Source organism: Aulostomus chinensis, chromosome 23 (genome assembly GCF_037954235.1).
Source record: "Aulostomus chinensis isolate RoL2024-O1b breed Wild chromosome 23, RoL_Achi_v1.0, whole genome shotgun sequence".
NCBI lineage: Eukaryota > Metazoa > Chordata > Actinopteri > Syngnathiformes > Aulostomidae > Aulostomus > Aulostomus chinensis.
The window spans coordinates 8757416-8783383 of NC_141342.1; the positions used below are offsets into that span (position 1 = coordinate 8757416).

The following is a 25968-nucleotide window of genomic DNA, read 5'->3' on the forward strand; positions in this document are numbered from 1 at the left end:
ATCTGTTTTGCTGCTTGAAGCCTGCCTGTCTGTCGTCCCTTATTTTTAGCTTAAGCAAAAACCACAGACCGAGCAGCAGGCATAACACTGCCTCCATGTCGTCCATTGTTGTTGTTGTGTCTCACACAAATTACACCGGGAACTCTCGGCTGGTGAGTCCACCCACGCTGACATGATACCCAGTGCTAGTGGAAATGCACCCGTAGCGAGCCGTCCCCACTCAATCCGAGCCGAAGTGAGCCAGTGGAAACGCACACCTAGTGCCCTCTTGCATGTCTTAGATCTGTTGGAGGAAGCTGGAGTACCTGGAGAGAACCCACGCAGGCACAGGGAGAACATGCAAACTCCACACAGAAAAACCCCATGCTTGAGCTGGGGCTCAAACCCAGAACCTTCTTGCCGTGAGGCGACTGTACCACCATGACCGACCGTCAAAGTCAGAGGAGTCATTTTCATCATAGTGATGAACCTTGCAGAGATGGGTAGCAGTACTTTTCCAATTGTTTAGCAGTTCAGGTGAAAGTGAAAATTTTATTTGGTTGCTGTTTCTGGACATATGGCTCTTAAATCCACCTCATCTGCACCAAAGAGCACATTAACACAGTTAGCTGGTGAACAGGGTGGAGCCTTTAGCGACTCGCAAGTCAGACATTGACCTCAGGGGTTGCAAAAGAATATTGAGTTGCATTCACCGGGCAGACAGAAATACAAAGTCAAAACACCATGAGTAGATCTCAGATATAGAATGAAAAAATGAGTTCCAAACCCATATTTTAGAATAAAAAATTTAGTCAGAATTTCAACAGAATTTCAAATACAAAAGTCTCAGAATAAACAATAGTTTGTCATTTTATAAATTAGGATTTTTAGCAATAAACACTTGCATGTGTAAGTACCATTTGCAGAGGTGAGTATCAATCAAACAAACATCTCAAATCGCATAATAGTGGCAACATAAATAACAGCAAATTTACAGCACATAGACCACTATGTTTTCACACTTCTAGTACCTTTTGCATCAATAGCAGTCATACTCCAGCGCTTACTCCTGCTTACAGGGTTATATATGAAACACCAGTCTTTTAAATGAGCTTGCAGTGAAAGAACTGAAGAAAAAAAGAATTTTTACCTTGAGGTGAGCTGAACAATACTGACCACACACAGTTACATTTATTTTGATTGTTCCATTGTGCATAATATAAACCTTTTTGCTTTTTTCCTCACTGTTTGTGTTGTTGTAGCAGAGATCATGCATACCTCTCAATGCTCCATTTGGTTTAACATGGCTTTGAACTGCTGTCAAGGCTTATTCCTCACATGCCATTTGAGGCACATCTCTGCATCACTTTGTAGTTTTATTTTCATTATGGAGGTTGTGCTGTTCGATAGCACTTAGAACTTAGCATTCTTCCAGCTTTGAGGATGCCAAGTGCTAAAACATGAACTTTAGAGAAGCCCTCACAAATAGTGTTAGAGTGGAGCTGTAAACATGGCGGAAGGTTGAAGAATGTGTTGGCAGATCCTGCTTTGAGTTTTTTTAGATTAGGAAATAAAGGAAAGGGATATTTTTGCACAGTAAAAGCTTTGGTAACACACGGACACTCCCTGTCTGGTTGTGGTAGTTAACTGAATGAGAATGCTGACAATTTTTAAGAGCTTTGGTGAGAAGCTAATTCGTCCCAGCCAAAATTGTGGCCAGTCATTTGGTAGAATTTCAGGTTGAAAGGTCTGTAGAAGTCTCTGAGCCTAAGCAAGACCTGCAAGGGGATCTGCGGATGGGGCCTGCCCTTTGACTTCCCCAGGCAGCGAGGCCTGCTGCTCCCCTCCGGCTTCTTTAAGCAGGGGAAGCCTTTGGTCTGATTGAAGTAGAAGTGCTTGTCCGTCACCACACGTTTGAGGCCAAGGAAATCCTGAACCCGACCCATTTCTCCCGCTGGATCTGTCACCAGGCGTTCACCACTGACAAACAGAAAACGTGAGAGTGGGAAAAATCGCAACCAGTTCTCCAGGTGCTTGGCGTAGATACCAATGCGCACTGCACTCCAGGAAGTGTCAATGAGACCAGTAGTGGCATTGCGGAAGGCCAGGTTTTGGAAAGACGGGAGCCCTGGAGATTTAGACACAGTCTGGGTGTAATCAGAAACAGCCCGGGTCACGGGGTCACGCACTACTACTATCAGCTTGGTGTGGCGACTCATGGAGAAGACACGACGAGGAGCTTCTTTGGTGATGAAGTAACTGGGAGTCTTTTCCATTGTGATCTGCCCCTCCAGCGTACGAGGCATTAAGTTTCTGGATGACAGAGAAAAAGAAACAGAGACACACTACGATGAGTGAAACTGCACTATGAAACATAACACAAGTATTCTTGAGACAACGCCAAAACACTATGCACTCTATATTGGAGAATAACATCTATATGTTCTAAAAGTAGTGCACATTCCCTTGATATTCTCAGAGCATTCCTTTTATGATTCCTTGGTGGCCTTGCAGTCTTTCTGATTAGTGTGCTTTGCAATTTGTGGTCTAAATCTGTGATTAAAGGCAGATAAACATGACATTAGCTACTGGCACTGATGGAGTGACCATGTCAGCACTGACTGTGACGGATCCTGTGAGCAGCTACAATAGGAAAACCACAAGGCTATATTAACCTCAGAAAAGTAATTTCCTCGCATCCGTTACCTCCTCTTTAGCAGGCTCATAACCGCCTGGCCTGTCCTTCTGCTCTTGTTCCTTGCTGTATTCCTCGAGTATGTCCCGCAGGACTGAAATAATAGCCACATTACTGTCATACCACTGGTAGTCTTCCAGGCCTGTAAACGCTACTGTCAATGCTATTATTTCACTCTCACTTTACTTTTCTGTTTTTACTTCTGTGGGCTAAAGCTGATTTTATCACACTGTGACATTTTGGTCATTTTTAGCAGGAAGCTAAATGAGAAGATAGTACAATTCTCAAGTTTGTGAATCATTTATGGAGTCTGGAGACAATTATCTTTGTGTAAAGACTGGAAACAAGGAAACAACTGGCACTGGGGCTCTGTAAAGTCAAAATTATTGAGGCCAGGAGTGGCCAGAGATAAATTCCTTGTGTCTTGCTGTCATCGTGGAGTTGTTAGACAATCGGGAGAAGTTTAAGGAGTCAGAGCATCCGTCAATTGCTCACCAAATGATAGTTGCTCCCAGGAAATGACAACTCATCTTTTTTATGTTTGGATAACTGTGAAAGTCATTTTGTTAGATTTCACTTTAGCATATTTTGAACTCAAGTGTAGAGCTCAAAGCACAAACAAGGGCCCGAATCCTTCAAATCTGATGGGATCAGTGTTTATACACTGGGCCACAAATACTAACAGTGTGATTGTTGAGAGCTTAAAAAATTTAGCTAAAACACCACACTCGTCACTTTCACTTTGAATCCGATCGTCCAATCGCATTGGAGGAGGGGTGGAACAAATACCACAAAGACCACAACCAACACATCCTACACGTACAACTGCTGAACAAAAACAATGTAGGAGCTCTTGAACCACATGATTGTTCTCTTAGCCCTCAAAATTTCATGAGCCCACACAGACCAGTGGGTTCTCTACTCTCCCTCGGTGTGCTTCAGTCATGATTTCATGCGTAGTGAGGACCAGAGGAAAAACCATAACGTCTCAGCTAAAAAGATGCTGCAAAAGCACTCTGAAGGGTTCCCAGGTGGGCGTTTTCAGAAGAGTACCTGGTGTTTTCAGCTGGGAAAAAGGTGGCCCTAAGAGTGATGTAATCATCTCATCTAGCTCTCAGCAAAAAGGCAGTAAGTGTGGTTCCCTAAAGGCTCTTGTATGGTACTGTTGTATTCCATTGAGCATGGAATTAAAAAGACAGCAAAAAAAGAAAACTTACAATGCTTACAGGATCCACAAAATCTGTTGAACAGCAGCCATGAATTCTAATGTAATCCTGGTTATTGCCTTTGGCTCTTTGATTATTATCATCAGTGGTTGAGGTATTCTTGGCACACTTTTAATTGAGTAGGTTGTCCTCTTCCGCTTGATCTTTACCTCCATGACTCAATACCTCAGGAAGTTCAAAAAACCCTAACCAAAACCTAGGTTGGACTGAGGGTTCTAGGGTGTATAAAACAAATGAGAAGGGAAGGAAAGGAAAACCTATTTGTCTCATATATTTCTTTCTTACTGCAAAGCTGAAGTGGAACCTTATAACCTCTGCCAATATTCCTCTGCGAAAAAAGAACAACAGCCCTTTTTATTTAAATTAGAATGTTCGATTAGGTTTGTGTGATAGAAATCAAAGTGGTGAGGAATGTCAGTGTTGCAACTGATCTCTCAGCTAATACCCCCCCCCCCCCCCCCCCCCACACACACACACACACACACACTCCTCAGAAGGCATGTTTTGATGGTTGGGTCTGAATCTTCGTGGTTGGTCTGTAAGTGAAGGGCTTATGGAGCTCTGAGCTTTGGTGTGTGCTGATGGAGCTCCATTCCTCTCTCTGATCCAAGACACACACTCAGCTCCAAGCCTCTGTCTCTGGCATGATGCTACAAAAGCAACACCAAACACACAACTTATGGTATTCATAAGAAGCATTTCTGAGCTGGGGCAAAATAAAATCGAGAAAAATACAGCAAATACCTCTGGGAGAAAAGCTTAGAAAAACAATTCTGTTTCTATGGTTTGTCTGAAATTTGGGATGTATTACTTCAGGCCAACTTTTTTAGCTTTAACCCATTAGTCTATTGCCAAGTTTTTAAGACTGGGCTTATTTCTAGTTACCACATGACATGAGTGGATATATAGTTTTAATGAATAAGGGTCACAGCAAAAAAGAAGCAAAATTTCTCTCTTGGAGCAATGAAGAGCTTAACAACTCTGCCTTTTACTACAAACTACAGCCCTTATTGTTATTCAAGTGTCATTTTGTGCATGTTTTTCTGGTGTGTTCAAGCTGCCGCGACTACCTGCGCTTGCTACATTTCCCAGAGTGACTCTTAACAGCCCTCAGAGAAAACATGCTGGAAGAATTAAACATGTGTTTTCAGTAGAAAAAGTAGAGTTGCATCCTTTAATCAGCATATTTTTGGCTGCTATGCTCTTGGGTTCCTTGATATTACTGTCAGCAGAGTCTGCGTCTTTTCAGTAAATTTCTCCAAGTATGACTTTTGCAGTGCAAAAACAGTGGCTTTATGAATAGTCCCTCTGGTCTGGGGGACTAACGAAAACCTGATGGGAATTGTGGGTGTTTTTAAATTTTGAAACAATTGTCTCTTATCAAATGTGGTTGTTGCCTTGGTGGAAAAGCTTGATGTGTTTGCTTGTAAGCCCTCAACCAGCAACCAGATGTGAAAAACAACTGAGGTGCCAGTGTGAATGTGCTTGAGTGTGTGTGTGTGTGTGTGAGTGCGTGTGTGTGTGTGTATGTTTCATTTCATTCAATCAGTGTAATGGAGGCTGTGGTGTTTCATGTGAGGCTGAGTGGGGCTTCCATTGACATCATGTTTACATTTTGGCCCGCTAGCTTGTAATCACAGGACAGCCAGGCCACCCTGAGAAACACCGGGAGGAGACGAGTGGGGAGGTGGGAGAGCTGAGTGACAGAGGAAAAACAGAAGCGACTCTAGAAGGAATTCTCTCAGGAGCCTCCAGCATCTCTTTGTTATAATGTTGTAATGACACCTACCACCAGCAGCTTCCAAAAATAGTGACCCGATGTTAATTTACATTGCACTTTTACTTATTAGCATCTGGAACTGGAATGCATTCAGAGAAATGTGTTTATGCATATAAGTGTGTCCAGACACACTCACATTTAACACTGCTCTGTGTGGGTGGGCTTAGAGCTTTATTAGGGGCTGTTTAAAGGACTGCAGGCTAACAGCCTACTGTTTATGACTAGAATATGAGCACACACAAAGGAGGTATGTGCTGACCAACAATAGACTCTCAACACAAAAGCAACAACACTTGAGGATCCTTAATGTGGAGATAGTGTGGAAAAGATGAATAATAGAATAAGTTATTGTTAATGTTGTGATTTATGTTTGCTTTGGAGGATGAGAAAGGTTTTCTGACAGAAAATGTAAGGAAATTAGGTATCGAAGAATAAATAGCAACGCAGTTCATTAGATTGGTAGCAATCTTGGAACCCATAGGCTGTCTGATGACTTAGCCTCTGGGAAAAACAGACAGTATTTTTGGAGGTCCAGGATAGCCAATAGATATCCATTCCAAGATTTCCTTGTTCCGTCTCATTGTTAGGAGTCATACAGCGAATTCTGACATTTGCATGGAGTTGTAACTGAAGGACAAAAATGAGTAGATTGTTTCAAAAGTAGCTGATTTAAACTCATATGGATGCGGAAATAATTAAAAAAAGCTAATGAAAAGTTAGAGCTTCAGACCTTCAGACCATTTTTTCTGACCTTGCATATCGTCCACTTCATTCTGCTATTTTGTACTCCATACTGAGTGTTTATGTAGACAAAACGTGACTGGTCAAAGGTTCACAAGCAGAAACCAGGAACCGGAAGGTTCCCTGTCCTGACATTTTTTTCCCCTATGCCAATAGATTCTATTTTAGATTCTATTCTATTTACATGCGGATGTTGTACGCCACTTTTGACAAAAGCGCCTGCCAAATAAAATTGTAGAATTGTAGAATCTGTTCAAAGAGATTGCATTGGCAGGAATGTTGAGTGCTTTTGGCTTTAATTCAAAATACTCAGGTCTGAAACCTGCTTTTAGTAACATTGTTAAGAAAAGTTTTACTTACTATTGTATTTTAGGTGTAATCTACATTTAGATGTAAAAATAACAATAATACAAAAAAAACATAACATTCAAAATATTTCGTTTCCCATTTGGTGGCAACAGTACTTCTTGTTTAGGTTGAGCCAGCAGGTTTTCCTAGGTTAAGGAAAATGTCACAGATTGGGGTACATAGAAACTTTCTGAACATTAATGACAACTTACAAAGGCTTTCTAGCTGGATTTCTATTTGGAAGGCTCTCTGGCAGAAAGCTTCTGTCTCCCTTGTGCATTGGAAAACATATTGTCAGGGCTGTTAGACCTTAAGGGGTGTAGACAAAGGTCTCAAAGAAAGTTAATTTTCCCCAGATTTGTCTGTCTGAAAATCACTATTTCAGAGTCTGAATGTTCTGGAAATGTGTGGCCCCTGCAGGTCCTGTAAGCTCAATAATGTCACCTTTTCTATTGGGAACCACACACACACCAACCATGATCCATGTATAGACTGCCTTGATTCAAACGTGTGTGTGCACAATGACCACCTGAACATGCCTTCCACAGGATGGATCCACATCTGGGTGCAATGATGTGTACACACACACACACACACACACACACACACACACACACACACACACACACACACACACAATGTCCATGTGTAAGTATGTGAGCTATTTGGGGAGATGAGGGAAGTGTTTTGCAGGTTAGGAAGTCGTGAGCACTGAAAGCTGTGATCTCTGCCGTCTCTGCTGGGCCCGTGGCCAGACCCCCAGACCCTCTTAATCTCCTCCACCTTGTATTGCACGGAAATGGACTCTTCCACCCCGAAGGTCAGACGCAGATGGTTGTGATTCAGAGGGCGAGACCACTAAGGATCACTGGGGATCCTGTAATGCAACATGTCATCATGTGCAGATTTCATGCTTTCTTTCCTCCTTTTTTCCTTCCTCTAACACTCTAAATCTCCTCCACTCACTTCCTCTCTTCTCTCCACTTTTCTAACTGACTCCCCATTGTACGACCTCAAAGCCTCCGCTTGGCTTCTACAGTATCCTTCAACGTGGGATTGTTTTGAATATACTTGACATGTGCGGAGGAAAGCATCCTCCACCACTTCAGATGGACGTATGTAGACAGATACGATCAACCTGTGTGTGTGTGTGTGTGTGTGTGTGTGTGTTCAAAGAAGAGTAAAAGGTAACTCACAGCTGCGTGGAGTGAGAGGTTTGTCATTACTGAGGCAAATACAGGGCTGAGGAGCTCCTGATTAGAAGGCAGTCATGACCGTATGCAGCTCAATAAAAGGGAGCATAGAGCTTTGTAACAGTTGGAACAGTATATTAGCTGGATTGGAAAATCCCTTTCTTGCAGTTACCCTACTAATTTTTTGATAACTCAATTTTAAATCATGCAGTTTCAAAAGCTTTTCACACAAAAAAGGAAAATGCTAGTTGAAAGAACCTAAACCTACAGTGTTGGAAAACAGCTTAATCCATCAGCACCTCTTTACAGAATAACTATACATATACTCACACCTCATGTTACTGCATCTCTTTCAATACGTGTATCTGCTGTATGTGTGCGTGTGTGCATGCGTGTGTGTGTGTGTGTGTGTGTGTGTGTGTGTGTGCGTGTGCGTCTGTGTGTGTGACTATGACACATTCTGAAGGTTACTGTCTGGCTGACGCTCCAGGGTGGTTTTACCGAGGAGGCTTGCATCACAGGGGTAGGTCGGTAGGAAAGAGTTGAAGAATGTGTCTAGTTGAGGGGAAAAATAGAGGCGTAACAGTTAATAGAGACTTCACAGGGCCTGAGAGCGGCGAGTGAGTGAGAAGTGGTCAGTCAGAGATTCCTCACAGAAACCGCGGCAGCCCTAATGACACAGGGAGACCTCCCTCTTGCTCTTCTTGTGCTTTTGTGGTCAATGTATGTGCGATTTTCTACCAGGCCACTAATTCTTCACTGTTTGTACCTTTAGCATCAGCATGCAACCATGGGCAGAATATATGCTTTTTGCTATGTAACACAATGCGACACAAAATAATTGTTCACCTTAAGGGATATTTTGGGGGACACTTTTTCTCTGTCTCATGTCAGTATGATGATATATATAACATATATAGCTGGAACCAGTAGCTGCTTATCTTAGCCAAAGTCCATAGACAAGTCTTGCCACTCGGAGGCCACCCTGGTAACGCCTCCAGGCAGTTATTTTGGGAAAATACAAATCCCGTTTAAATGAATGAATGGGGAGAGATCTGCGATGAACAGATGTCCAAAGTAAATCACAGAAATCTGCCTTTAAGACAATTGTCATGAATATTTTGTTCCCCAACTGCTCAAATTTCATGGAGTGGCTACTGCCAATGTTGCCAATTTTGGGTGTCTGGTTGGAGTGAGATTTAGATGCACATACACACAAATGCACTTAATCACGTGCACATGTTTGGCCTCGGTTCAACATCAGGGTTTACAAAAGTGTGCAGTTTACACATGTGGCGGGAGTTTAGGTCTCAGATTTAAGGACCTAACTTTGCTGCCCTGGGCTTTCCACTCATGCATGGAAATACTCAAAGTTTGAAGATATAAAATACACACACACACACACACACACACACACACACTAGCTCAATAGATGACATACAGTTTCTTTCACTAATAAAACTCAGATGAACTGTTTCCAATATTATTGATTGTTCACAAGTTAAACAGGCAACAAGAGTTGAACATGAAGAATGAAGTAGGAAACTGAAATAAACAGCCAACAACAGCCAATTCATACAGGAAAACTCACTCAACCAACCAAATATACTGTATACACAAAGAGTTCACTTTATGCATGAAGGTTGTAGAACTTACAACGGCTGTGTGATTAACTTTGGCTATAAAATCTCAACAAAGCTGCAGCTGCATCAAAACCTTTCAAACTGGCTTCCCCAGATTTCCTTCCCTACATTTTCAAATATAGAATACTATTTATACTGTGGGTTGGCTAAATACGAGATGGTTATTATTTATGGACAGCAACCACGTTGTCAGGCTAATCAACACTTTAAGTTATTTCATAAATAGTTATCTTGGTTTATTCAACAGTTGTAACAACCAGACAGAAAAAAATAAACAGTCTTGTTGTACAATCTTGTGATCACACTTTTTTTTATTATCTTGGCTGGAGAGTTTCACGATACTCTAAAAGAGGTGATGCAGTAATTAGATACAGTAACTTTCCTTAACAGAACATTAAAATGTGTGTATTGAGTTTAAACATGAATCTCCTATGTGTTTCCATATGCTGCCCCTGATTGCTCCCACTTGTCTTGACTTATCAAATGAGAAAATCTACAGCTGTGTTCCTGCCGGGCCCCACAGTGGCCTGCTTGTGTGGCTTTATCTCTGAGTCGACGACGGCCCCGGGGCCCCGCCCTGACTTCATCTGATCTCTTAAACACAGGATAAAGGGAGGGATGGACAGATAGAGGATGGGTGGAGAGACAGACAGATTACAGCGCCACTTGCATCCAGACCCCTGAGAGGTCAATGTGTGGAATGTAGACTGTCTGTAGTGGTCTTTTGATATTAAGTCATTTCATGTATTAAAACATATAATTACAGACTTTATAGATTGACAAAAATCCCAATACAAGGTATAATTTGCTGTGTCTGAAGTTTTCAACCATATTTCAGGACCGTCCTTGTAGATGGAGTTACCCTGTTAACAACGACACCACCTCTGTGACGAATAATCGCAATGTGCCCTTAATAGAATAATTCAAGGGTCACCTTGTGCTCCAGGTGGGACTCCAACTCACCCCCCCAGCATTGGTCAGCTGGGTAGCCCTATGCAACACTGGAGCCCCGACGAAGTTAAAATGAAAACTCTCGGGACATAACCTGGAGACATCATTGCAGTAAAATTACCACTGAGGTACACTCATTGTATTTCTAGGTAAATTAATATAGTATACCAAGAATAAAACCTCACTTAATAAAGTAATTTATATTTAGGGATGGAAGTTTATTACAAAACATTTTTTGCCATTTCAAATATTGCAATATGTGCTAATTAGACCACGAATAAACCATTTTCTTATATTTGAGAGATTTGTGATATCGTGTGTAGTGACTTGCTGTAATTTTGTTTGCTAGGTGAGGCTAAACTCACAACTTCTGCATGTCTTGGCTAAATACAGTATTATAATTACCATGTGCCAACCGATTTGCTGACTAAGTAAAATAGCTGGAAATTATTGTGATTAATAACACACATTTCAAAAGAACCATTGTTTACTAAGAGGTTTAAAAAAAAAGGCGCTAGGCACTTATTTTCACTGCAGGGGTCTTTTTTTTTTTTTTTTTACAATTTGGAATATAAAACAAAGTGAGAAATATTCTCAGCTCTTTCTTTGATACAGAATGCAAAACCAAATACTTTTTAATCACAAAAATCCCCCCCAAAAACCTGCTGAATTCAGCAGGGGTCAGTGATGCAGACTAATAATAATCAACACTACCTACATGTAGACTGGCGTTCATCTGAACTTGCTTGCTTTCTTCATGTAATCCAGCTGAGTCTTTTTCAAATGTGCATTCAAACACATGTTTTAAAGATAACATTGTAACCCTGGTGAGACTTGAACTCACAACCTCAGCCTTTCTCAGCTGAACACTGTATTATTCAGACCGAGTGCACCACTGGAGGCTTTTGAACTCCCAATCGAACCCTGTAATCTAGAGACATCTATGCAGTGAAAAGCAAGGGACATCCAACGTTTTCAAACATACAACACAATGAATTCTCCCTTCATGAGGGTTATACAGAGAGAGGAAGTAGTTAGTTCAAAGCCCTTGCATACATCACAAGATACGCCATTTAAATACGAGACAATTAAATATTGAAGTATAATATGATGGCATAGCAGGAGGGTTTTCATTGCCGCTGTTGTAAGATGTGCTTGCTCATGAAGAATTGTTGGGTATGAATTAATTGAAGGAGTGTGTTGCTGGACCTGTTGTACTTGTAAAGTTACATGAGATAAGTTTTGTTGTGATTTGGCCCTAGCCAAGTAAAACTGACTCACAAAAAAGATAGTGCTCCAGGTGAGGCTCGAACTCACAACCTCGGTATTTCCCCGCTGGATACTGTCTTATAAGTACCACGTGCTGACCGATTGCACCACTGGAGCCTCTTAAATTCCTATTCAAACCCTGTAACCTAGAGACATCTATGCCGTGAAAAGCAAGGGCCGTCCAAAATTTTCAAATATACAATAAACTATTTCAGTACAATGCAACAACAAAGAAATGAATTCTCCCTTCACGAGGGTTATTCAGAGAGAGGAAGAAGTTAGTTATAAGCCCCTGCATACATCACAAGAAAAGCCAATTAAATAACTAGAAGATTAACCATCCATTTTCCTCTGCTTATCCTGTTAAGGGTCACGGGGGGGGGGGGGGGGGGGGGGGGGGGCCTGGAGCCTATCCCAGCAGCCTTCATGCAAGAGGCAGGATTCACCCCGGGTCACCAGTCCATCACATATAGACAGGCAACCATTCACACTCACATTTAAACCTACGGTCTATTTAGAGTGTCCAATTAGCTTGGTCCCCATTTGGAGGTTTTTGGACTTTGGGAGAAAGATGAAGTACCAGAGAGAACATGCAGACTCCACACAGAAAGATGCTGAGCCAGAACCAGGGCTCTGGCCCCGGAACCTTCTTACTGTTAAGCAACAGTGCTAACCACTGCCCCACTGTGCTGCCTACAAGGTTCACTATTGAAGTATAGTACAATGGCATAGCAGGAGGGTTTTCATTGCCGCTGTTGTAAGATGTGCTTGCTCTTGAAGAATTGTTGGGTATGAATTAACTGAAGGAGTGTGTTGCTGGACCTGCTGTATTTGTAAAGTTACATGAGATAAGTTTTGTTGTGATTTGGCCCTAGCCAAGTAAAACTGACTCACAAAAAAAATAGTGCTCCAGGTGAGGCTCGAACTCACAACCTTAGCATTTCTCCGCTGGATACTGTCTTATAAGTACCACGTGCTGACCGATTGCACCACTGGAGCCTGTCTAATTCCTATTCAAACCCTGTAACCTAGAGTCATCTATGCTGTGAAAAGCAAGGGACGTCCAAAATTTTCAAATATACAACAAAATATGTCAGTATAATTCAACAACAAAGAAATGAATTCTCCGTTCGTGAGGGTGATGCAAAGATAGGAAGAAGCTAGTTCAAAGTCATTGCACACATCACAAGAAAAGCCAATTAAATAAGTGGAAAGTAATCTGTGCATTTTCTTCCGCTTATCATGTTAAAGGTCACTGGGGATTGGAGCCTATCCCATGCAGGAGGGGGACAACATGCAGACTCCACAAAGAATGCTCCTGCGCCCAAGCCGGGACTCAAACCCAGAACCTTCTTGCTGTGAGGCCACAGTGCTAACCACTGCACCACCGTGGAGTTCCAAAAAACTCAAATATACAATAAACTATTTCAGTATAATGCAACAACAAAGAAATGAATTCTCCCTTCATGAGGGTTATACAGAGAGAGGAAGTAGTTTGTTCAAAGTGCCTGCATACATCACAAGATACGCCAATTAAATAAGTGGAAAATAATCTATGCATGTTCTTCCGCTTATCATGTTCAAGGTCACTGGGGGCTGGAGCCTATCCCAGCAGCCTTTGAGCGACAGGTGGGATTCACCCTGGACGGGTCGTCAGTCCAACACAGGGCCAACACATAGAGTATCGACAGACAAGCATTCACAGGCACGCCGACAATCAATTTAGAGTGTCCAATTCGCCTTGTCCCCTCTTGATGTCTTTGGACGGTGGGAGGAAGCCAGAGTACCTGGAGAGAACCCACGCAGGAACAGGGAGAACATGCAAACTCCACTAAGAAAGATGCTGAGCCAGAACCAGGGCTCGCCCCCGGAACCTTCTTACTGTTAAGCAACAGTGCTAACCACTGCCCCACTGTGCTGCCTACAAGGGTCACTATTGAAGTATAGTACAATGGCATAGCAGGAGGGTTTTCATTGCCGCTGTTGTAAGATGTGCTTGCTCTTGAAGAATTGTTGGGTATGAATTAATTGAAGGAGTGTGTTGCTGGACCTGCTGTATTTGTAAAGTACCATGAGATAATTTTTGTTGTTATTTGGCGCTAGCCAAGTAAAACAGACTCGCAAGAAAGATAGTGCTCCAGGTGAGACTCGAACTCACAACCTCAGTATTTCTCCGCTGGATACTGTCTTATAAGTACCACGTGCTGACCGATTGCACCACTGGAGCCTTTTAAACTTACATTCAAACCCAAGTTAAACATTTTATCTTCCTTGTGAAATGCCAACTTTGTATCATGCAGCAACACAGCAACATTTCTTTCGCTGTGGGTGGCACAGTAGTGCAGTGGTTAGGACTGGCGCCTCACAGCAAGATGGTTCTGGGCTTGAGCCACAGTATCTTTGAGAGTGTCGTTTCTGCGTATTTTCTCCCTGTAATTCATATAATTATATAACAATATATTATAGAATTTCATTTTTCCTGTGGCACGGTGGTGCATTGGTTAGCACTTTCACCTCGCAGCAAGAAGGTTCCGGGTTTGAGTCCCGCCTCGGGCATGAGGTCTTTCTGTGTGGAGTTTGCATGATCTACCTGTGTCTGCGTGGGTTCTCTCTGGTACTCCAGCTTCCTCCCACAGTCCAAAGACATCAAGAGGGGATGAGGATGATTGATATTCTAATTTGACTGTAGGTATGAATGTGAGTGTGAATGGTTGTCTGTCTCTATGTGTTGGCCCTGTGATGGACTGGTGACCTGTGCAGGTTGAATCCTGCCTCTCGCATGAAGGCTGCTGGGACAGGCTCCAGCCCCCCCCCGCCGCCCCCACGACCTTTAACAAGATAAGTGGAAGAAGATGGATGGATGGAATCCACTTAGTTCATATAATGAAAGTTCACAAAATGCTTTTGTGCTGCAGGTGGGGCTGAAAGTCACAACCATGGCATTTGTTGGCTGAACATTGTTTCATATGGTCAGTGAAACCACTAAGCCCATTCCCGAGGACATCTTCATAAATGCTCTACCACTATACCTGCTGTAATTCAAAGGAAAATGAGACTAATGCAGCCTAAAACAACAGTCCTGCATTAACTCCTTCCTTAACAGGAATTACAATGCTGTCGAGGAAGTTTGACGAATTTTTCGATTTCTTTTAGTGGTCATTTTTGGAGGCTGTCATTTGAGGTGCTGTGCTGGGTTACAGTAAGGCGAGTTCCTAATATTCTGGTCCATCTCATTTAGCTGCTGATGTATATGCAGCATGTGTTTTAATAAAGGACAGAAGGTTATATATAAAAAAAAAAACATATTACAGAGCAGTGGCTCCCAAACAATTTGATGTCATGATTTAATTGCAAGAACCAGATGAAACTCACGATGAAGGATTTACATCATGATGCCCGTTTGTAAAAAAGTAGGAATGTGTGATTGGGCACAACTTTCATGACAACCATAAACCTTTTAGAAAGCTTATTTTACATCGAGTCTGATCAGCAAGCTTAACATGGAGTGTCTTTTAAGTATATTTTTTCAAAAGTTTTGTTCTCAAACTTTTTTTTTATGTCATGAACTGCCTGAAATATTTAACCTTGTTAACACTACCAGTGGCAAGGCTAACATCACGGACATTAATGCTAACTGTAGAACAGTTTCTGCTGCTCCCATGGATGCGGGGTGAGATTGTTTTATCCATTTATCCATGTTTTAGCAAGCTAAGTAACATGTTGGGTGCTGAAGGGCTGAAGGGCTACTCTGATCCGGAGGGAAGTTGACATAGGCCTGGTGCGAGTTCATCCCTACAAGACCCACCCACACTCCTACTCTGCCTCTGACTGGCCTGTCCTAGGTGCCTTTAGGCATACAGGGTGAGATGAATCAGGGTCAGAGCCAAGGAGAGGGAAAAAAAGACGCAGGTCTTCATAGATTTTGAGTAAGAAAAATATAACCCCCCTTCGGGTAACTGCACATACCAGAGTTTGGGAATTACAGTTATAGAGGTATATTTTTTCATATATAGTTCTATGTTTAGCTTCATGGACAAAAGATGTAAAATTTTGCATAAATAGATGGATCCTATTATATTTGAACCTGCAGATGAACATATCTAGTTTGGCCTTCAATTCGGTTAAAGATTAATACGTTCATACTGCAGAAGTTACAAAAACAACTGTTTCTACTAATTAAACAGCTTTTCTAAATGTGTGTAGCACACACACACACTCACACACACACACACACACACACACACACACACACACACACACACACACACACACACACACACACATGCACTCTGTCATCATCTCAGTATGGACTTTTGATCGTCTGGCAACTCCCCAGGTCCCAACCAATGAGAACACTCAATACTGTCTGATCATGAAAACCCACTTCCGAGGAGTTGCAGCCTGCCACTTCTTTGTAGTTTCTCAGTTCATTGTTAGAATTCAAAAACCGAACTCAGCGCTGGCAAAGGAACGTCTTTTATGACTGGAAACAGCCCATTCACAGATTTGCTATTAGTGCCATCTATTTCACAGTGGTCTCACACACATCAAACTAAAAGGAGGAGAATTTTGGATGGACATGAAACAAGAGCTGGAGTCGTTTTCCAGATTTCTTCAAATTCAGCAGGAGTTCTCTGCCAGAGTTTCAGGCATAATTCCTCTCATTTCCCCCTCAAAATGAGCGCAGACATCACGGACAATTAGCAGATTTTTCTCAGTTGGTTAAGTCAAAGGATGAGAGTTTCCTTGGAGGATTTAAAGACGGACAAAGAAAGGCGTGTTTCAGCGTGGGACTGCAGGTTCGCATGATCCCCCTTTTACTTAACAAGGTAGTCAGACATTAAACAGAGATGGACACCAGTGACAGGTCATCAGCTCTGCACACACACACACACACACACACACACACACACACACACACACACACACACACACACACACACACACACACACACAAATCAATAATTACCTGTCTCTCCAGACAGAAGGGTGATGATAAACGAATGGTGGATTTGAGCGTCTATTCTGTCCCACAAAACCAAACGGTAGTAACTTTGAAGTAATTTGAAACAGCTTTGCAGCTTGATTTTTCAACCTAAAATCAGTTTTAATGAGATACTCTGAGAGAAAAAACATTCTGATATGCTAATTGTATATAATCACACCAATAAATGTTGCAAGAAGTATTCATATCCTTATTGTAGGTGTCCTTAGATTGAATATATCAATAATAAAAGAATAGACATAAAGGCCTCTTCCTGGGTGTTACTATCCCCACCAAGGAGATGTTTTTGGGACCGTCTGTTTGTCCGGATTACACAAAAACTATCGAGCCGTTTCCATGAAACTGGGTGGAGTGCAGGCCAAGAGGAACCCATTAAATCTGGATCACGAGGCAGATCCTGAATTTTTTTTCTTTTAAAATTGTGAGAGCAGGGATTTTTTTTGTTGTTGTCATTCTCATTAATTTATGGAGAAATATTACATCACATTTATAAAAACAATCAGACATTTACTGAAAAACTATTTCCAGCCATAAGCGACATTGCTGATCTGCATGTAATCGGAGGGTGGGCTGTTGGCTTTGGCCGGTGCCTTTCTTGTAATATTGTGTTATTAAGTAGCAATTCGGTGTTGCTGCTGATCAAACGCCAATTTCATATTGATGGGTTTTTCATTCCAGAATCAATGTTCATAATCTTTATCTGAAAAGTAAATAGTAGTTATGGCTGACAAATAAACGGTGCGGAGTTAAAAGGTACTATTTTTCCCCTCAAAATGTGGTGAAGTATAAAGTGGCCTACAATGCAAACACTCAAGAAAATTACTTCAGAAAAATGTGAAGTTTTGCTTCATGAATGTCCCCCATTAAATCTGCCATGGCGTATTAGGAAATTCAAAAACTATTGTTTACAACAGATCTGACCTGCTTACCGTATACACATTTTTTTTTTTTATTACAAACAACTTTAAGATGTAAGTCTCCTCATAAGGGACGAATTTATGCTTTTAAGTTCTGATGCGCTCGAGCGTGACTATAGCTGTTCTGTTGTGGTTTTTTTTTTTTTTTTTTATTAATGTGATCCAATAGAATTATTTATAAAAAAAAATAACTGCTTGAGTAAATGTGCTTTCATCCACTGACTGTACACCACTAAATATCTAATGTGATGATTGCTGCGTCACTTTCTGGTTCTCTGTCACATCTGTTCTCCATATGAATACAACAAATTTCCTCACACATTCGGATTTTTTTTCTTTTCCTTGCAATCGAACCAAAAACAAAGAGGATGATGACACAAACCATACTCATGGCGAGAGAAGTAGTCGTATTTCTCACATCTCTTCCGTACAAAAATTCAATCTGACAGTTTGGGATGAAACAGAGAGGACTAAAATGACCTTAAAAGAAGAATCGAGGCTATGTTCTGACACAAACTTTTGCTTTCTGCTTTGGGTGATTGGGATTGAAATGCGGTGAGGTTTCCTCAGAGATCCTCACATCTTATGTTTCTCACCAGTTCTATCTGATTCTATTATTACTTAGTGGAGGAGACACAGCCTGCTGGGATGGGAAAGACAGACCGATGATGAGCTGTCACAATATTGATGAATATTGTTGGACTGGGCTTTTTCCCCTCTCAGTGTAAAAATCCATATCTATCCTGCACCAATTTATCATGTCTTGCTTGATTATACACTCATACTTATGTCCCAGCCTCATTTACATATTGTATTAATTCTGACAAATATTCCTTTACATGAAAATAGCGGTGTGTCATTTTGCGTTGAGAAGATCTGACAGTCGTGTCGAGCACTGTTGCACATAACCGGCTTTTTCCTTCAAACACTGATGCAGCTTTGAATTCTTATGAGGAATTGAATGCTGTCTGCACAAAGCCGACTTTCTCGCCACACGATATATATACATTTCTTATACTTGTCTCACTGAAAACCTCTGAAAAACAGTTTGCAGCTTGCAAGCGTGTGCACAGGAAGGAATTCAACCTTCAGTCCCTTGTGATTGGTAGAAAAGTCCAACAGGAAATAAAACCTGGACATTCCTGTCTAAGTAGCGCATCTAGCTCTCAGATGAATTATGCAATATGTTTCCTAAGAGACAGCAGACTATGAGACAGAGGCAGAAAACGAGTCAACGTGGAAAGAGACTTACAGACGCAGAGAAAAAAAAACAACTGACTCTTCTCTAACAAGAACTCTAACTTGTCCGGTGGTTTAACATTGCACAGTTTGAGTGACCTGAACAAGCCAATAAATCCAGTCTAGCAACACTCTGACTGTGGGGTATAAATGTCAGCACCGGAAAGGAGTAACAGCTCCTTGTCAACAAGATTGAATATTCACAAGTTAATTCATTTCTGCTGCAATGGCGTGATAAAGGCAGAGAGGGAGGGATCAATAGCAAGAACCTATTTTACGTGATCGATATTGGGAAATGACATGCATGTCTTTGGACTATTTATAGCGTCGAGAGGTGGACAGACTTTTGGGTCCAGCTGAGACAGAGAGGATGAATCCACACACTCTCGCTCACTTGCAGACCCTGGCTGTCTAAAGCCTCGTTCTTCACCACAAAACCACACGATCATTTCCAATAGATGGCAAAGCCAAGGCTTTTCCACATATAAGCATTTTTTCTAAAACAATTTGCCAAATGCTTCCTTTAAGGATGTCCACGTGTTTTAGTTGGTTACCAGCTGAAGACAGAGGCCAAGGCTCTCTCGGAGCTCAAAGACAGAGAACTGAAGAGAATAAATGTTTAAGTGATACTTTCCAGCCCAGTTTCAGATGATTTAGTTGGCCTCACATGCTACGGTTCTGTTTCAAATTGATATGTGCATCACTGGGTACTTAACATATGATTATACCAAATGAATAATAGGATATCTGGAAGTATGGAATGGAAGGATAGCAAAAAGGGAGGGATGGGAGGAAGGCATGCTATAGGAAAATAAAGAGAAGGAAAGGAAAGGAAGAGAAAGGAGAGAATATATGGGTAAGTAAGAGAAAGAAGGAAAAGGAAAGGAAGGAACAAGTTTACATCTGTCTCATATAAAACTAAACCCCATCCCTCTGACTCTTACTGCTTATCCATAAGCCAGTGAAATACATGGCCCCTGGGTACAATAGGCTTCTCTTGTATGCAACAGAGCTACAAGGTGAGGGGATGAGTTGGGGGGTGTTGACTAATGCTTCATAAGGCCTTGTTTAACTGTGACTGGTGACCTAATCCTCCTCAGCCCTTCTGCATGTCCCTGAGCTGTCCGTGTTAATGCCTGACCTGTCATTACACCGGTCCAATTCACACAGTGTTGACACGAGCTGTCAGCAGATTAGGACGGAGCAAAACACACGTTTCATTATGCGTTCAAAAGAGATGGAGGGACAGGCAGAGGAAAAAAGGACGAGCAGAATAAAGGAGTTAAAGGTGAAGTCAGTTTTCCTATCAACGGAAAGCAGTAAAGGGAGCATATAAAGGTCTTGTCAACCTCAACTCTTTCAAGTGTTTCATTAAAACCCATTTCTGCATTGTCTGAATATGCATTTCAACATCAATTTGACTACACTAAAAATAACAAATAAGAAGAAAATCAAACAAACAAAATATGAGAAAAGGAAATACTGTTACACTCAAAGGAGAAATATTTATAACTACAAACATTCAGGATTTTTTACCCAAATATTCAGCACTGTACAGAGTAAAGCAAGACCATTAAAACCAAAGGAAGCGGCTGCCCGAAACATGACATCCATCAATATCCGCATTTTCCATCAAGTCGTGCAAGCCAGTGCACTACTAAATTTAACTTCCTCCACAGCGTTCATCAAATGGGATTCTGGCTCTGACAAGGAGGCTGAAGTTACGATGGCCATCCCTCTACTGTGTAAATCTAGATTCTGTGCATCATAAAATCTGATGTCAGGCAGAAAATATAAAGTGGTTTGAAAGTCAATTATGTGTACGTTTTGTTGCGATCCATATGGATCCATATTCGGTCTGGAATCTATAGTGCAAAAATACAATTTTGGGGTGAGATGTCCACCAAGACGCCCCGTTGGTATGTTAAATCTTTAAAGTTAAAACTGCAGATTAATCTTCAATCACAATTTACACTTTTCTTCATTCCAGGAAGTGTAGCTGTGATTTAATAATTGCATCAGGCACATTCACAGATACACTCCAGGTGGTGCCCAAGCACTGGCCCCCTTGGCCTGACTGGATATACATTAGGAAATGCCCCCTTTTTTTGTTTTGGGAGGACGTCATTTTGTGTTCGTCTTTATAATTTTGAGTTTAAATTTGGGGATTTGATGGGCTATCATATATATTTTTTTAATTGCAAATTGGCTGTCAATCGTAAGAAAAAAAAATGCAAATATTTTGTCATCTGATTATATGTTCATGCTAACAAATCAAAGCTTTAAAATGTATCCTTACAAATGATGCTGGCAATACAGTGTGGCTTTCTGGTTGGTTCTGTAGTGTTTCTGTCATTATAAATGCCTGTAAGACCCCACCAAAAAAAAAAAAAAAAAAAAAAAGAGAGGCAAAATATTCTATTGATTACCGGTCTGTCCTGATGCGATCAGCAGCTGCTGATGATTATTGATGAGTGTTCACTGCAAAAACTGTTACTATGAATGAATTACATTTGCAAAAAGAGAATGGCAAAAACCTTAACTTATCGTAAACCCTTAAGTACGTTTTTACTGAAACGAATACAAGTTTACGGAAACAGTAGTGCTACTGTTTGTAAGTTGTTGTTTTTTTCACAAAAATTAAAAGGGGCGCCCCATTTTCCCTACATTCCCCCCCCCCCCCCCCCCCCCCAGTATCTGTGCACATCAGTGGACTACACCACACCCCACGAATTACAACCTCAGTGCTCCTGCTGATCAGTTTCGTCATCCATAAACTAATTAGCAACAGGCTCCACATCACTCAGAACGTGTGCATCAGAGATGCACAGGATGACTCACAGTAGCATGCAGCAGGAAAACCCCCTCCTCCTCCCTTTCCTGTAAGCACCTTTCTGAAAACCCTTCTGCGTAATATGAAACAAAAACACACTTGTGCACACACTCGCTTTCCTCCCAGCTGTCTGTTCCATCTGAGTGTCACACTAAACCGATCATTACCCAGCTGTATTGATCCCTCCAGGCACCTTGTCCTCTCACCCAATATTTTTTCAGTCCCGGCTCTCTGCTTGGTTTTCCACATCTCTTCATCAAACCCTCATTTGCTCCCTTTTCCCTTATTCTTCTTCTGTAATGCTTCCTCCCCAGTCCCTCCCTTTTGGTTCTGTTGCTCATTCTGTCATCCCTGTGTTATCAGATATCTGGCAGCTCTAAACGCAACTACTCCTCTGAGTGGAGACACTTAAAAACATTGTTTCACATAATTGAACTCTCTCTCAAAATACAGGCTGTCAAATAAGAATGTCGCTAGTCCTCCTCGAATACATGACCAGAAGACGTGGGAGTCGTCTCAGACTAGCAGCAGCAGCAGCAGCAGCAGCAGCAGCAGCAGCAGCAGCAGCAGCATCCATAACAACCACAACAACCACCCATCCTCCCTCTGTGATGTGGCCCCCAGGGGACCAACATGGACACTTTGGGAAGCAGTGTGTCAGCTCAATAAACAGCAATTTATTGGCAGGGGACTGAATACACTTAATACACTCCCTGGAAGTCATCAGCAGAGCATCATATTGGTGCTGAGAGATATTAATGAAGATAGAGGAGAGGAGGGGAGAGATTACACCAGCATGTGAGTGTGGATCTAATTTCTCATATCAGTCGGATATTTATTTACTTTCTCTAAAAACAGAACTGGACAAAAAAATACTTTCGCTCTATTTTCCGAAACATAGAAACATATTTTAGAAACATATGAATACACGTAGAAATACAAACTTCCAATATGTGAAGACTTTTTCCAAGATCGTCTCTAAGATCTTCTTTTCTAAATTATTTTAAGTAAATTCCCCTGGCACCTTAGTAGCCGTGAGTGCGGTGTACAACTTTGAACTGCTAAGATTGCCTCCAGAAATAAAATCGGGCCCTTCTTTTCAAGAGATGTCTGCTATATAAACTTTTTTTTTTTTTTTAGGACACAAAATTTTATAAAAAAAAAAAAGCATGAGAAGTCAAGAGAAAAATCCGGTTCTTAATAGCTCTGATGTTTTTATTAGCCATGGGATTGTGCATCAACAATAGTGGATCAGTTTCCAATACTGGCTGACTTAGTTTGCAGATCGGACTTTGGATAAATGGTACGCATCCAGGTTTGATTCTATCATCAGTATTTCATCAGTCTCAATAGATATTGGTCTTTTTTTTTTAACGTGGAGTCGCTTCTTTGATCTTCGTCAATGATGAGGAGACACATATATCATTCACGCTCTTCCCCCAAAGAAAAAAAGAGTTGTATTTTTCAAATTCATATGTCACAGTGAAATTCATTGTGAAAATCGTTTGTCTTCCAGCAGGAGCAAAATTCTAATACCATATAAACTTGTTTTTGCAAATATTGCTGACATCAGTAAACATCACCGATTGACCGAACAAGTTGCAAGTTATCAACATATCAGCCAAAAATATATTTTTCTGCATTCCTGCTATATTTTTGTTTTTGTTTCTGATTTTTTCTCTTCAGCTGAAGCAGCCGTACTTAATGTATTTAATTTAAGGTTTTTGGGTTTGTTTTTTTTAAATCTGAAATTGACTTCTTTTCTTTTTAACTGGGTGAATTTGTTGAAAGTCAGTATTTGTGTCAAAAGTTTTGCAAATTTTCAATTTGAAATTTTATGTTTATGACAAACTGATTTGTATATGTTTTGTTTGCTCTTTAACTAAGAAGTGCTGTACAGCTTCATGATGTAACCTTAAACATAACAGCAACAACCCCAACAATAATTTAAAAAAAAAACAGCAACAACAAAAACAACAACAACAACAACAACAACAAAAAACTCTAGATTCAGAAAATAGGTGAGTATCAGGTCAGTCCTGGAAAATGCTTATACCTGTAGCTGCATCAGTAGTTTTACATGTGTTTCACGACATAAATGAAGTTTAAAAAAAACGACCTCTACGAAGCACCAACATCTTAGATCAAACTCCATTTTTTTTTTCAAATAATAAGCCTACATCGACAGTACACAGACGATTTACTTTAGGCCTAACTATAACCCAGTGAATGACATCAGTTCTGTCTCTGACTTTTCGCCTGACCTTTGAACCTTACAGTTCCTTACTATTCCCCCTTTGGTGGTAGTATAAACGCATTATTTTGAATAGGATTACGTTCTAGAGGATTAGTGTCTCACCTGTACCATTCCAGACCCTTGTCGTAGAAACGGTCAAAGAAGTGTGGCTCTGCCCCGACGGCTCTCACGTCCGGGTGGATGCGCAGGAACTCCAGCAGAGCCCGAGTGCCTCCCTTTTTCACCCCGATGATGATGGCTTGCGGGAACTTTTTGCTGCCGAAGTTATTTGCTACAGAGATATTGTTAGATGGAGCATGGCTCTTGTCCAAGTCTGACAGCTGCTCCCGGACAAACGAGACCTGGGGCGCGTTATGTGCGCCGAGCTGCTTTGCTTCTTGTCCATCATGTGAGATTATCTTGTTGTGTAAATGTTGGTCAAACACGGGTCTGGGCAACGAGTCGCAGAATCCGTTGAGGCAGTAGAAGAGGTACGTGAAAAGGATGATCATGGTAAAGAAGACGGACAGCTTGGACTGCACCTTCAGGTGTCCAAAGTTGACCGCAGCTCTCCATTTACTACATCCCATGAGTCGCAGTCAGGGGCATGGGACCACCACTCAGGAAACATGCCATGTCAGATGACTTCAGAAGCCACTCGAGCGATTAAGCCAGCAAAAATCAGCGCGTTCTTGCACCAGTAGCAAGTGGCGCAAAACTTGTGCGGCGCGCGTCACGCGGCTCCACATGTTCCTCAGTTTATTTCACTCGTCTTCCTTAATTTCGTGGATTAGCAGCATGTCGGTACAGTTTGTTTCTTCAGTAAGGAGACCCAGGTCCCAGCCCGGATGTCAGTGGCTGTAAATGTAGGTCTCGCAGCGGTCCGTGTCTCCTGTGCGCTCCTGCGGCTCCTTGTCAGCGTCTCTATAGGAAATCCTCATCTGCTCGTCCGGCGCTGCTGCCAATCCACGCCCTGTTTATCAAACACACGCCCCCTCCATCCTCATACCCCGCCACGCAGAAATCCTGACCTGTCCAAGTTGACAGAGCGAGCGCAGAAACTTGCATATCGTCGCCCTCTTAAAATAATGGGTCACCAGTTTTTTTCACGTTTTTCAGACAACACAAAAAACTGATGACTAAGCATCATGCGGAGTTGATTTACCCATCCATACATCCATTTTCCATACCGCTTGTCCCTTGAGGGTCGCGCGTGAGGGGGCTGACATTTGGCGAGTGGGCGACAGACGGTGGATGGTCACCGGAGGAAGTGAGGATCGAACCGGCGACCCTTCGGCTGGTAGACGGCCTCTCTACAGCTGAGCCACACTGCCCCAGAGTTGATGACAAATTAAAAAAAAGAAAGAAAAAAAAAAGACTCAGGCAATTATTTTAAGAAGGTGACGATATTATTTTTAAAGCAATTTTAGAGAAATATAGTCGTTAGGTTAATTGTGTTTAATGCACTAAAGGAAGGGGGTAGGGCCTTTCATTGCAGACTGAGGATGCAATTTTCCCTCATTTCCTCTTCAAATCACCACATCCATCCAGGGGATTGTAGCACATTTGGAAGCCTTATTATTGGCCTTAACTTGAAGTTGCTTTATGGACAGTTTTTTGGGGCTGCTGAAGGGCCACCTGCTGTCTGCTGGCCCTCCTGATCACACCCCCATGGAGCCAGCCATGACACATTTAACCTTTACACTCCAACCCTGCTGGGACAGACAGGTGTCATGTCTTTATCTATTTCCTCTCTCCCTATGTGTGTGTGTGTGTGTGTGTGTGTGAGTGTGTGTGTGTGTGTGTGTGTGTGTGTGTGAAGAAACATGCAACACGCAGCTTTCTAGACCACCATCAGTTTCTCTCTGCCTCTGTTTACTTTCTTTTAAACAGAAGGCTAAATGTTCAATCAT

At 41.7% G+C, this 25968-nt stretch overlaps 1 protein-coding gene and 3 non-coding genes across 4 annotated transcripts; all 4 read right to left on the reverse strand.

Moving 5' to 3' along the window:
* Positions 1-796: 796 nt before the first annotated feature.
* On the reverse strand, positions 797-24965 carry LOC147239379 (heparan sulfate glucosamine 3-O-sulfotransferase 6-like). Its single transcript, XM_086194896.1, has 2 exons — positions 24179-24965; positions 797-2292 (listed from the first exon to the last, which is right to left on the reverse strand). The coding sequence occupies exons 1-2, from the start codon at positions 24643-24645 to the stop codon at positions 1650-1652; spliced, it is 1110 nt and encodes a 369-aa protein (XP_086051022.1). The 5' UTR covers positions 24646-24965; the 3' UTR covers positions 797-1649.
* On the reverse strand, positions 11849-11942 carry trnai-uau (transfer RNA isoleucine (anticodon UAU)). The gene is made up of 2 exons: positions 11905-11942; positions 11849-11884 (listed from the first exon to the last, which is right to left on the reverse strand). It is a non-coding gene; the product is annotated as a tRNA-Ile (tRNA).
* trnai-uau (transfer RNA isoleucine (anticodon UAU)) lies at positions 12731-12824 on the reverse strand. The gene is made up of 2 exons: positions 12787-12824; positions 12731-12766 (listed from the first exon to the last, which is right to left on the reverse strand). It is a non-coding gene; the product is annotated as a tRNA-Ile (tRNA).
* On the reverse strand, positions 13959-14052 carry trnai-uau (transfer RNA isoleucine (anticodon UAU)). Its single transcript has 2 exons — positions 14015-14052; positions 13959-13994 (listed from the first exon to the last, which is right to left on the reverse strand). It is a non-coding gene; the product is annotated as a tRNA-Ile (tRNA).
* Positions 24966-25968: the final 1003 nt, after the last annotated feature.